General features: G+C 40.1%; 1 protein-coding gene across 1 annotated transcript in view; it reads left to right on the top strand.

The window, feature by feature from the left end:
- sec24b (SEC24 homolog B, COPII coat complex component) overlaps positions 1 to 12046 on the top strand; it is a 37879-nt gene extending 25833 nt beyond the window's left edge. The window contains exons 21-24 of the mRNA XM_033974256.2: positions 1127 to 1231; positions 1549 to 1641; positions 2696 to 2799; positions 9626 to 12046. Of these exons, the coding sequence (XP_033830147.1) occupies positions 1127 to 1231; positions 1549 to 1641; positions 2696 to 2799; positions 9626 to 9740 (417 nt within the window). The 3' untranslated portion in view covers positions 9741 to 12046. The remainder of the gene's footprint in view (positions 1 to 1126; positions 1232 to 1548; positions 1642 to 2695; positions 2800 to 9625) is intronic.
- The last annotated feature ends 601 nt before the right edge of the window (positions 12047 to 12647 follow it).

Genomic DNA, 12647 nt, shown 5'->3' with positions numbered 1-12647 from the left:
ACCCCCTCTGTTCACCCCTGCCCTCCTCTCAAACCAGGTACGCCTCTGTCCCTGCCCACCTCTCAGACAAGGTATCCCTTTCCCTACCTCTGCCCACCTTTGCCCTCCACTAAGACCAGGTACCCCCTCTGTTCACCCCTGCCCTCCTCTCAGACCAGGTACCCCTCTGTCCCTGCCCACCTCTCTGACAAGGTATCCCTCTACCCACCTCTGCCCACATTTGCCCTCCTCTCAGACCAGATACCCCTTCTGTCCACCCCTACCCTCTTCTCAGACCAAGTACCCCCTCTGTTCACCCCTGCCCTCCTCTCAGACCAGGTACCCCTCTGCCCTTGCCCACCTCTCAAACAAGGTATCCCTCTGCTCCTGTCCACTTCTCTGATCAGGTACTCGTCTGACCACCCAGACTAGATAACTCCTATGCCCACCTTCCAGACCAGGTACCTCTCTGCCCCTGTCCCCCTCTTATACCAGGTACCCTTCTGCCCCTGCCCACCGCTCATACCAGACCAGATACCCCCAATGCCCCAGTAAATTTTTTAATTTTTTTTTTCATCTAAAGGTGCACTGACTTTTCTGGTGGATGGTCTGTATCCCTGGAGATGGCTTTGCCTGGCAAAGTTGTTGCTTGCATTATTAGTGTTTTTAGCACTTATTGACAATATTCAACTTTCATATTGCCCTCTAAAACAGGGGTGTTCAAATTTTTTTCACCGTGGGCCACATATTGAATTATAACTAAAACTAAATGGACTGTAAATGTGCATGTTAGATGAACTGGAATTCAATGGCAATTATATTTAAGAAAATGTGATTTAATTGCAATCAAATCAAATGTATTGAATGATTATTTGTAATGTTGAAATGGAGATTTTATATTTTATATTTTATATTTCGATGGACCCAGGAAGACTAGCTGACTGCACTGCTTTTCAGCTAATGGGATCCAATTGTGATGTTACTGAGATTATAGCGACAGAATTACTTTGGTCTGAGGGCAACATTTGGCCCCGGGGCCATAGTTTGGAAACACCTGCTCCAAAAAATCATGATTATGTTATGAGCAATATGAAATGGCCCAGCTCGTTTTAGTCTAATAAAAGTTACCTTTTTGTGCTGGCTGCAGGGGGCGCTCCACCTGAATGACACGATAGTCCCCCAGCCACTGCTCCTGCACCTGTCTGCAGAGAGGCTGAGTCGCGACGGGGCCTTCCTCCTAGACTGCGGCTCTGTGAGTACCTCTGCTCATACTGTGTGTTTAAAGGTCTTTCTTGTGAGCTTTAAGCCATATTATAATGCTGTTGGCTCCCAAATTGCCCTCTTCCACCTTATGATGTCATGAAGCGGTAGTTTTCATGTTAAGAACTACCTACTACCTTTAGTTCAAGGATTCTAAGGCTTAACTCATCCAAATGATTCTTGTGAAAGTGTATGGAATTTAAAAGCACATTGGAAGGTTTCCTGTATTACTATGACATCACAAGGTGGAACAGAATGTTTTCCATTTGAGTGAAGAGCACAACCTAATGTGTGTGTGTGTTTGTGCAGGTCCTGTACTTGTGGGTGGGCCGGTCCTGTTCGGACATGTTCCTGCGGGATGTCCTGGGAGTGTCAGACCATGCCTCCTTACCCCCCAGCATGGTGAGTCCACTGTACAGGAGCATACTGTACACACTCCCTACATTTTACATGCGTAGTGCTCACCAACCAAATTCAAATCCGCTGGGGACTGTAGTAGCTTGATAATGGAAGCTAAACTTTTACCTAATTTTTCTTGGCTCTTTTCCATCAGATTTGATCTAAAAACCTGCTGTGGGCACCTCCATATTGGTTTATTTGTTGCTCAATTTCGTCGGTTTTGGTCAATTGTCTAACTGATTTTATGCGCCCGCTGGTGGTTGTTTAAGAGAAGCCACATACAGACATTAGGCATGCTGACATCAGGCAGACTGACTGATCAGGACCTCATGAAAAGTGTACATACACAACCCTCTGAGCTGGGCAACATAAATGGTGCACAGCTCCAAGCGCTCTGACAGCCTACAGCCCCTGGTACTGTCCCCTGGGGATTTAGTGCCGATTGCAGAAGCTACAGTAAAGTGTGATAACACTCATTAAGTGTGAGTAAAGCACGCATGAGTCCAAGACAAGACCGAAGCATTTCAAACTACACTAACCACACCACTGTACAGGTGCACTGCTCTATTTTACATGCCAGTAAGTGGTAAACACTGATGTTTTTGAAACATAAACTACATTCAAATCTGGTAATTATTTCAGCTCTTTTGATTATCCTCCTGTGACATATTAGTATTTTTCAAACTCGATTTTGATACTAGTGATTTCACTCAATACACGGTACCGATTACAACACCACAATGGAGATGGAAAAAAAAATCCTCCTTTTTTAGTAATAGAATGTCATTTTCATACACAAAATAATAGTATTTTATCTTAGCATGATGTTATCCATTCTGATAAAGCTCAAAATCATACTAAAAGTGGAAGCTAAAATTTTGTCCTGTTAATGTGACTTTTTTAGTATTGATGCCTGCTCAAATGAGGCAACCCTATCCTACATGTAGCTATCCCCCCTCTGATGTTATTGCAGTAGATTTCCTCTGTGAGCCATCTGTGTATACGTCGCTTCCCTCTTTGGCGTTGCTGTGCTGTCACTGCTCCTGTCTGTCCTCAGAACCACATTCCGGAGCTGGACACTCCCCTTTCGGAGCGGGTCAGGGCGTTCCTGGACTGGCTCCAGGAGAACCGCTCCAGCAGCTGTCCTCTGCACATCATCAGGTAAAACACAAGGCAATTGAGTATAAGCCCTAGGTCAGTTTGGACTTTAACATCAGTCCGCTCAGCGACTGCAGGTGGAAATCAGCCCTACAACCTGGTACAATGCATCTCTCCTGTTAAAGAAGACCTGTTGTTCTTGTGTCTGCTATGTAGTTATAAACTGTGACACCCATGAATCATTGTTATCATTTGCACTTTTTAAATTCTAATACACATCTAAAATTGCTTAATAAAAGAAATAAGTTTGTTGACTTCCATGTTAGAAAACTGCGGTGCTGTCGTCACCAAACCTCATCACAACAAAGAGTCAGTATCTCCAATGGACAGCTGCAGATCACGCTAGCTATTGATAAAAGATTGCTCAAACATGCATGAATCACTCCAGATACAACTTGGCGAGTAAATACTGAGGGGAAACAACTATAATTTAGTTCTGAAAAGTCAATTTTGCAGAAAAGGTCTGCTTTAACATTAATGTGTATTGTGCACTGTTCCTATCTCATTCAATAAACTAAACTAAACTGGACACAGTGGTGCAGTGAGACGCGTCCCTCCATATGAGCACATGCTTCATGTTAGTTCCATGTGTCCCACACAGAGCTGCTCTAAGACCACATGTTTTCCACTCTATTAAAGGACCTGTAGCTGCATCATTCAGGAGTGTTGTACCTTCAGACACTTCAGTTATATGTTGGGTTCTATAACTTAGTTTACACAACATTTTTGGTGGCCACAAACTTGTTTTAAGCAAGGCAAATATCTTTAACAATTAAAGATGTCATATTGTGTGTTTGGGGTGTTTAGTATTAAACTATAACATACATTTATGATTACATTACATTTCATTCATACAGAACAACAATATTGATCTAAAAATGATGGCTCATTGACTTCCTGTTCAAAACTGCAGAACTGATGGGCCCCCAGTATGTCACCACAGAAAGCAGTGGATCTTTATTCATTGTTTATATTGACATGTTTAAACCCTATGTGTATGACCTGGAATCAGTTTTTGTTTTTTTTTGTATCAGCAAATAAGTACATAAGGGTGAGGGTGAAAACAGAGATTTTCTGAGCACTCAAGCCTCAAATACAGGACAATACAACATTACTCATTCGAAATACAACTTTGAATATGCTTACAATGAAGAAACACTGTTATAACATGGTTAAGACCATCCAAGTTCATTTCATTTACCATGTCCCCTTTAAATAAATACTAGCTATAAAGGTTAAAATGTCTAATGCCACACTAGGAAATGCTGTAACATCTCTATGGATACCAGAAGGTACCAGACCCTCCACCAGAAAGTCAACATAATGTGCCTTTAAAATAATGTACGGAAATGCAGGTCAATGTATTCAATAATTTGTTGTACCTGTAAATGTAGTTTGAATCTGAAAAATGACAGTCCCAAAGGCACCATGACATCAGCTGGTGGAACAGGTATTGAGAAGAAATGGACAAAAATGCAAGGGTGGGAGGTTTGGACTCTTAACCTTCTCCAGATCTGTCTTACGGAGGCCGTTTTTTCACTGTCAATAGCACGCCAGGGCGTATAGTCAATTTCACACCCTCTCATACTGTCATCACAGTAAAATGCAACACTCAGAGGAGGCCTGCTGCTTAGGAATACTACTGGCTGTGTTTACGTGCACACCAAAATTTGAACACCAAAGCACCATTATCAGATTTCTGGGGTTCAGATCATTCAAATGTCATGTAAACAGTTCCAACTATCTGATTATTCTAGTCATCATTTTTTTACTGGCCACTATTCCCTTTTTTAAGCATGTTGAAGTTGCTGTATCTGATTTTGTCTCAAAAAGTGCAAAACAGAAATAGTTCATTTTAAAGAGTCTGCAGGGTCCAAAGTAATTTCTCACCTGCCTTCTGCATTCTAAGGATTCTAATTAGTTTATAGGCACTTTTCACAACTTTCAGAGACCAAAGCAAAGTTTTGCTGTCACAGTAATGCTAACAACAACTAGCATGCTAAGAGTGCACTTTCTGATTCATGGACAAAAAAAATATTTTGAATTAGATGCAAAGAACATGCAGTGGTCTCATTTCTACCTTAAGAACTTCTTATACAATATATCTGAACTGGGGTAAAACAAATTTTCCACATTAAAGGCTGTACCTGTACCCCATTTTGTGCCATGTATTTGTCAGCCACTGGTGGACTTAGCATTGAGCAACAGACTACACTTGCTTTGGGCCCCCAACCTGCAATCAGTCACTTCTCGACCATCATTAGCCCAAATCTCTCAGTGTTTCTATAGAAAATTACACATGATTTGGAAGGCCCCTATATTCAGTTTCACCCTGTTCCCCCAATTTGCTAAGCACACTAGCATTATCCTGATGACAAACATCTGCTCTGGTCTCTGAAAGTTGTGAAAAAGGCTTAAAAATCTCTTTGCTGTAAATAATTAGGACTGACCAGTGGTAGCCTCAGCATTGTATATGCATGTGTGTGTTTGTGTGTATATGTGGAGGGTGGGGCTTCTCAGGACATGTTTGCTGGGCTTTGTATCAAGTATATGGGTGACTCACTTCCCTGTACTGTCATTGTTTTCCTGCACTCCTAGCTATGGCTTTTGTGAAACAGGAGGGCGTGTTTTCCTTATTTATAGAGTGAGCCTCACACACAGTGCAGGTGTCAACATGGGGGGTGGGAGGGGGGGTTCGTTGATGGGTGGGGCCGCGAAGACAGGCAGACTTCTCACGGTACAAAATGTCATGGAAATTTATAGTCAGCTAGGGCTAGGTGATTGTACACTATGAGTTAAGTTTGGTCACACTCCTCATTCAATTTTTTTTTTCTTTGCTTACTACTTTCTGTATTTGCTTACACTCATTATACTCATTTACCCTCTCAGTGTTGTATTTAGAGTGATTCATGCATGTGTGAGTAATCTTTATTCTCCTGTATTCAAGACGTCAGTGCTACGATTTACCCGTTTTATCACCAGCGGTGCACACACACTGCTCTGTACGCACTTCGTTCTTCAATTTTATTTTCTTAATCTGTGATACATGTAGAATTCAGCAGCATCATGAAGTCATTTTGACACAAAGGTAAAAAATCTACTACTCACTAGCGTGATCTGGAGCTATCCATACGAGGGGCCGACATCATGTGGTGCTTTGTTTTTATGCCATTTCCGGCGATGTACCGTAAAGGAGCATTGCCTAAATGGGCTCCACAATTTTCCAAACCAGAAGCATATGAACTAATTTCTTTTATTAAGTTGTTTTGGATCAATATTGCAATTCACAATGTACCCTTAACAGAAACACATTTCAAAATCTTCAGTCTGATCCAAACCACATGCTTTTTACTGGTATAGGATAGACCTCTTTAAAATCACCCTTGTATCTCATTGACTATTAGAGATCTATAATGCATTTAATCAACCATAAAAGTAGTAGTTCCTTAAGTGTGCATGTTCTTGTATGGGGCTCTTTCATTTTATAGGAACACATTAAATGTAGCATATTATGCAAAATTATTATTTACCAGTTTTGTTGAATCACAGGTAAAAATATGTACTTCTCCTGCAGTTTTAAGCCCATAAACTATCACTGGACTCATTCTGCTCCACCCCCTGCCCCCACCCATGGCTCTGTTTGTACTTGGTCATATACAAATGTAAAAACTAAACTAACTAACTCAAAACACTGGCAATGAAAATCTTATGCTTGCTACAGTGAAATGTCAGTGACAGAATCAGTTCTTCAAAGTGTGGGTTTCTGTTACGAAGCCATTTTTAGATCAGTATTGGGATTCTCAGAGAAAAAAATAGCATATTATTTAAGCAGAAATAACGCATACTATGCCTTTTAATAATGTTAGCTTGGATCACCATTCATTCATGTTTGTTTTTTAAAATTAATGCAAGTATCTCTTTTTTTAGTAGTAGAGATAAAAAATTCTATTTCTGTGCTGTACAGAGGGTACACTGCCAGCTAAACCCTTGTTATCTTAGCCTGCGTCATCAGAGGTGCAGTACTCCCTACAACAGATGCATTACCAGATCCTGGATCCTGTACTGATGGTCATTAATCTTCCAGTATCATGCCTCTTCTCCTCAACTCTTCCACTACAATTATTCTACAACAGTAGTAGTACTATTGTTGTACAACAGTACAAACAGCAAAAAATAGTATGCAATACAATAATGAAATATGTGGAGATATTGAGACCTGAAAACTCGAAGAATGCAGTAGCTGTAGTTTACAACTACAGCAAAATGAGTTATGACACAGCCTCTCTAATTTGAGCCTTTTATACTAGGCAATATGGCAAAAAATTACGGGAAACTGCAATCATTATTTTTGCTTCAATTTAGTTTTCTCTCATTTAAGACGATAGTTTTCAATATTAAAGAAGACATTGTGTTTGTTTCTGCTATATAGTCATATTATATGAAAGCTGTGGATCATTATGTTATAACTTGGACATTTTAAATTACAATATTCATCTAAAACAACTTGTACCAGAAATCAGTGGAATTGGTTCTTTAATAACAGGTCAAAATATGCCCCCTGTCTGGACTATACCAGAGGTTAAAGGGCCTAGGTTTAGGCCTAGGTTTTTATACTCGGGTATATTTTGCCTTAGGCCAGTTTATACTCTGGGCATATTTTGGCCTAAGCCAATTCATACCTCCCCAGGCTAGATTATACCCCCCGGATAACTTTTCCAGAGGTCAATTCTCTCTGGTAAATGAAATAATCGTTGTAATTAGGGCTCCTTTCAGTTTAAAATGGCAATGCTGTCAAAACTACACCTGTGATATAAATTGACATGACAAAAAAATAAAATAAAATAAACATAGTATTTCCACAAATCTGATGCTACATAAATAGTTATGGCCAAAAAATTGCATTGGGAAACATTATGGTTAAAAAAGGCTTGCTCTATCTTGCTCTAATACTCTTATTTTAGCATTTGTGTAGACATAAAAATTTGTCTGTTATACATCTAGACATAACAGGCTAATTTTAAATTTATACCTCTCTCTTCATCAGGTAGGCCAGGTACGCATTTTGAAAAATATTGCAGCGGATTTGGCCAGAGCTATTTTCCATGTAAAACGCATTGATTTTGGAATAGTCCTGAAATTTGGTGACAAATCTCTGTGGAACTTATTTGTGTAAGAGAGAGGGGTGGGTCTGTGTCACCAGAGGAGCACTACATTCTTGGAAAATTCAGCCACGCCATGCGTTCTGCTGGTTTTGTGCAGTTTTTCAGACTCTCTTGTGCCGGTTGGGTTACTGAAGCTTGGCAAACCTGCTTTTCATTCAAAAACTCAATCCAGAGTATTTTACGGGATCAGTGAACATATTTGTAACTTGATCTGAATTGTTTTACTGTAGCATGTGCTATCCAGGTCAGCATTGTAACTGAGAATGGGTTCTTAACCTACCTGGTAAGATATTGAAGAAATAAATACAATTTGGCTTAATTAGGCCTAATTATTAACTAGACATGACATGAGATTGACAAATAGAGGCATATAGTCTCGTCTAGGGCAGTTTAGCCGCAGGCATACAGTGGCGTAGACCAAAGTGTACCCAGGGCTAGTCTGGGCAGGGTTTAATCTGGCCTATTATACCGGGTTAGAAAATTGCATAGCCCAGTGAGGTATTGGAGGTGAGTCGATCATGTCTTGAATACAGGAGAATAAAGATTACTCAAATATGCACAAATCACTCTAAATACAACTTTGAGAGGGTGAATGAGAAGGGAAATAACTAACATTGTTAAAAGTCTATTGTGTACAAAATGTCATTCTGCTCCAAACCACATGCTTTTACTCACTTTAAAAAAGCCCCAAGCGGATGATTGACCACTGAAGTACAAAATTTGCTTTCCTCCTTATGTTAGCTCCAGCTCTAGTCTGATCTTGCTCTACTTGTTATTCACAGGAGCCTAGCTTTAGTTATTGCCTTCAGGACTGCTTATGTCTGCACAGAGGAAATGAGTTTGCAAACTGTGTCTCGTTAAATTATTGCAGGGATGAGTTTATGGTGGTCACTTTCCTAATGCATTCCCAACATCTGGATTCTCATGGGGACTAGTTTATTTCAAATGGACTAGACACCTAAACTCCTACAACCACATTTCAAATAGAGCTGCTAAACTGTGTAGTAACTGGAGGACTAAAGAGGAGAGTGAGGTGGGAAGTGGGCTGGGGTCTGGAGGACTAACAAGGAGAGTGAGGGGGGAGGAGGGGCGGGGTCATGAGACATAAGGAACAGTGTGATTGGTGTAACAGGTATCCACACTTCCAACTCTGCCCCTGCAGCCAGGTGTTTATCAGAAACACCTGACTGTAATCAGGGTGTGATGTCACATAGTGCCTGAAATTGCAGTGTTCACTGAAGGCTGCACAGTTGTTGTTTTTTTTGTTTTTTTTTACTATTTGACACAAAGCTGTAAATTTACCTAATATGCACTAAAATTGCCAAAAATGGATTGGAACAGTAGGTAGTACAACAAACACCATATATGTAGTTCTGTAGCAAAAAAAGTTCAGATTCAGTGTTTAGTTCCACTTAAAGTGCTAATAGGAAGTATTATGCAAAATTGACTCTTTGGAGCTTTCAATCATGTCATAACATTGTTCCTTCATCAGAAACATGCGTGAAAAGGTTTTAGATGTCACCATGCATGTTTGAGTAGTGCTGATCTCTCCTGGGGACTATTAAATCCCTCATTAGGGTTAGCAATATGAGCCCATGCCTCTTATACAAGCCTTTGCCCATAAACCTTGCATTGAATCCAAACCATGTCTCTTTACATTTTGACAGGGATGATGCTTTGGCCAAAACCACCTTTTTCCAACACCTGGTGGAGGACAGCTCTGAGTCGGGCCTGTCCTACTATGACTTCCTCCAGCAGGTCCTTCAGCAGGTCTCCAAATGACCCATCCCCCCAAGCTGACGAGGACCAACCTAGGCTGACTGGTGCTGACCCGGACTCAAATGGACCAGGAAGCAAATATGAAGTACCCCTCCCACACACACCCCAGTTCGTCCGCACAAGGCATGGGGGGACGCCATATGGAGGTAGTGGACTGCAGTTGTGCCTGTGGTTTGGAGGAGCCACTCTGCAGAGCCAACCTGATTCAAACTCCCGAGCCTCCTGATATGTTTTATGGGGATGGGCAGATATGGATTTTTAAAATTTAATGTTTATTTTATTTAATGATATCCAATATTTGGCCTGCTGCTGTGATCAATAACTGATATTTGCTGATGCCAATATTTAGCTTTTAAAATCCATATTAAGCCACACACATTTATCTTAAGTTCAAGTAAAGCAAGAAGAGTAACTTTTCACATTTGTAAAAATAAAGTGTATTTATTACATATTTGTGTAAACATATGACCATATAACACTCTTTTTATTTCCACACGCTGAAATAAATTTGACTCATCACTCTGGTCGAAAAGGGCACACAGAAACAGATGCAGCACAAAAAATATTGGCATCCATTATCAATATCATATATATCGGTATCGATATTGGACCATATATATCGCCCATCCCTAATGTTTTATTTATTGTTTCGACTACTTTAAGTTTAGAAACACTGGATTGGTCTCTCCAGATTTGACCACGGTATGTGCTGGAAAAGACTTCTGTAGCACATCCATCGTCCACCTCAGTCCAGCTCTTTACAATGTCCAGTCTCATCTTTATGTTCCTGTCATTAAAGGGGCTGTATATGATTGTTTGTTTTGTTTTGTTTTTTACAGTTGTTAAATCATGATCGACACAGGTCTACGCTGTATGCTGTGGTTCAGAGTCATTCCTCTGCCAGAATTTAAAAATTAGGAATGCACAAGGAGAGATGAGTTTGTTTGTTTTTTTTAAAGTTGCTGTACCTGATTTGTACCTAAAATGTAAAAACGGAACAACTTAATTTCAAGTGGTTTGCAGCTGTCCAAAAGTACCTTACCTTATGCATTACCTTATGCATTCTGAGCATCCTAGTCATTCACGACGATGAGTTTACAAGCACTTTTTGCAACTTTCAAAGGCTGGAGCAGAGCTTTGCTAACAACTAGCATTCTGACCAATTCCAAAATGCTTTGCAATTAGTTGCAGACTTATTTTGCCCTCAAGAGTTACATCAGTACTGGGGCAAGACACATTTTCTTCAAATACATGGGAAATTTGCTTACAGGCCCTTTAAACATCACAGAAATGCTAAGAACTACTAGCCTGCTAACAGTGCTACTTCAAGATAAAATTGCTTGCTAATTCCCATCAAACAGCGTACAACAATCTGGTTTTGTTGGTAAGATAAGCTTTTGCAATTACCTCCATGGGGGCAAAACAATTATTTTAACCATGACTGAAAAACACGTTTGAGAATGGACAGCTAGCCTTACCCTCTTAGTTTCTTTACTGCTCCGATTTTGAACCATGACTGAAAAATTATTGTAAAACTAATCTATAAAACTTACTGTACCTTGTTTCTGGGGGTGCACCGATCTAGTACTGAAAAATGTGTTGGATCAGATATTGGCTTCCAAATATCCTGATTAGACATATACATTGATGTACTAAGTCTCTTAAGTTGTTCTGTGGTTACTTAGGGATAGATACATAACACATTTGAATCAGTTTCTTGTTTTAGTTTTGTTTAAAGGAAATAAACGTCATCAGTTTCTGCACTGGTATCTGTTGATATCAGGCATCAGCTGATACTTAAGGCTATTGATACTTGGCAGTTAATGTCATCCACATTCCCTGGGGAGTGATGCTAACTTGAGGCACTACGCTGTCTCATCTAACAAAACGCTTTTTACCATGCATTTTATTCAGTCACATTTGTTCCCATGTTGCATCTTCCCTTACAATACTGTGTAGATGGGTAAATGTTTGTTCTTGAAGTATTAAGAATGAGAAGCCAGGTGCAGCCCCTTTAATGACAAACACTGACGGTATTTGTTTCTAAAGCCACACATCTGCATGGAATCCATTGCACTGTGGCTGCTGGCGACTCTCAGAACTGCAGATTTTTTAGAACCGTGCGCCTCATGGACACTGGGTGCTTGTTCTGAGCGTACACCACCTGACCTCCTCCAGGTAAACCCAACAGTGGTGGACTCCACCCTACCTTTTCCAAGCTCAGACATGCCACTGTTCACTTTGTATCTACTGAAGAATATTTTATGTGATAATTTATGAAACCTTATTAAATAAAAGCAAAAATGACTATGTGTAGGTTCTTCTTCAAGTATGTGTATTTCAAGTATTTAGTTATTTGTGAATAATTAAAGAAACTGTATGTGAGATTTTTAATTCATCAAACATGACCTGTCCCCAGATACAAGGTAAACATGCTTAAATCAAATATACCTTTTACTGATAAGAATAAATCAGCATTATAATTGTTAACTACAAAAACATTGGACTTGATGGCCAAGTTGTTTGTTATAATTTGGTGGTGTTGTTTTTTTTTTTGTTGTTTCTCAAGACGATTATCCAATCAGAAAGCATGAGTCACACATGAATCTCTCATTTGGGTTGCCAGTTTCAATGCTGAAATCCAGTTGGTTTAAACCTAAAAAGACTCTCTGAATTGCCACTAGTTAAACCCCAGCACCTGCAGCCAATCATGAATCGGAGCTAGTGCAGCCTCTGCAGCTCAGTGAGTGAATTCTGGAGGTCCTGGGCTTTCACATGAGGCATTGCCTGTCCATATACTGAGAGGACACATACAAGTTTTTCTCATTCTATCTGCAGGTTAAGGCTCTGGCAACACTGTATTTAAAGATAGAGTATTTCACTTTCTGAAGGTGGTATATCATCTGCATG

Source organism: Periophthalmus magnuspinnatus, chromosome 10 (genome assembly GCF_009829125.3).
Source record: "Periophthalmus magnuspinnatus isolate fPerMag1 chromosome 10, fPerMag1.2.pri, whole genome shotgun sequence".
Classification (NCBI taxonomy): Eukaryota; Metazoa; Chordata; class Actinopteri; order Gobiiformes; family Gobiidae; genus Periophthalmus; species Periophthalmus magnuspinnatus.
The sequence above is the reverse complement of the archived record's forward strand: the minus strand, read 5'-3'. Positions and strand labels throughout refer to the sequence as shown.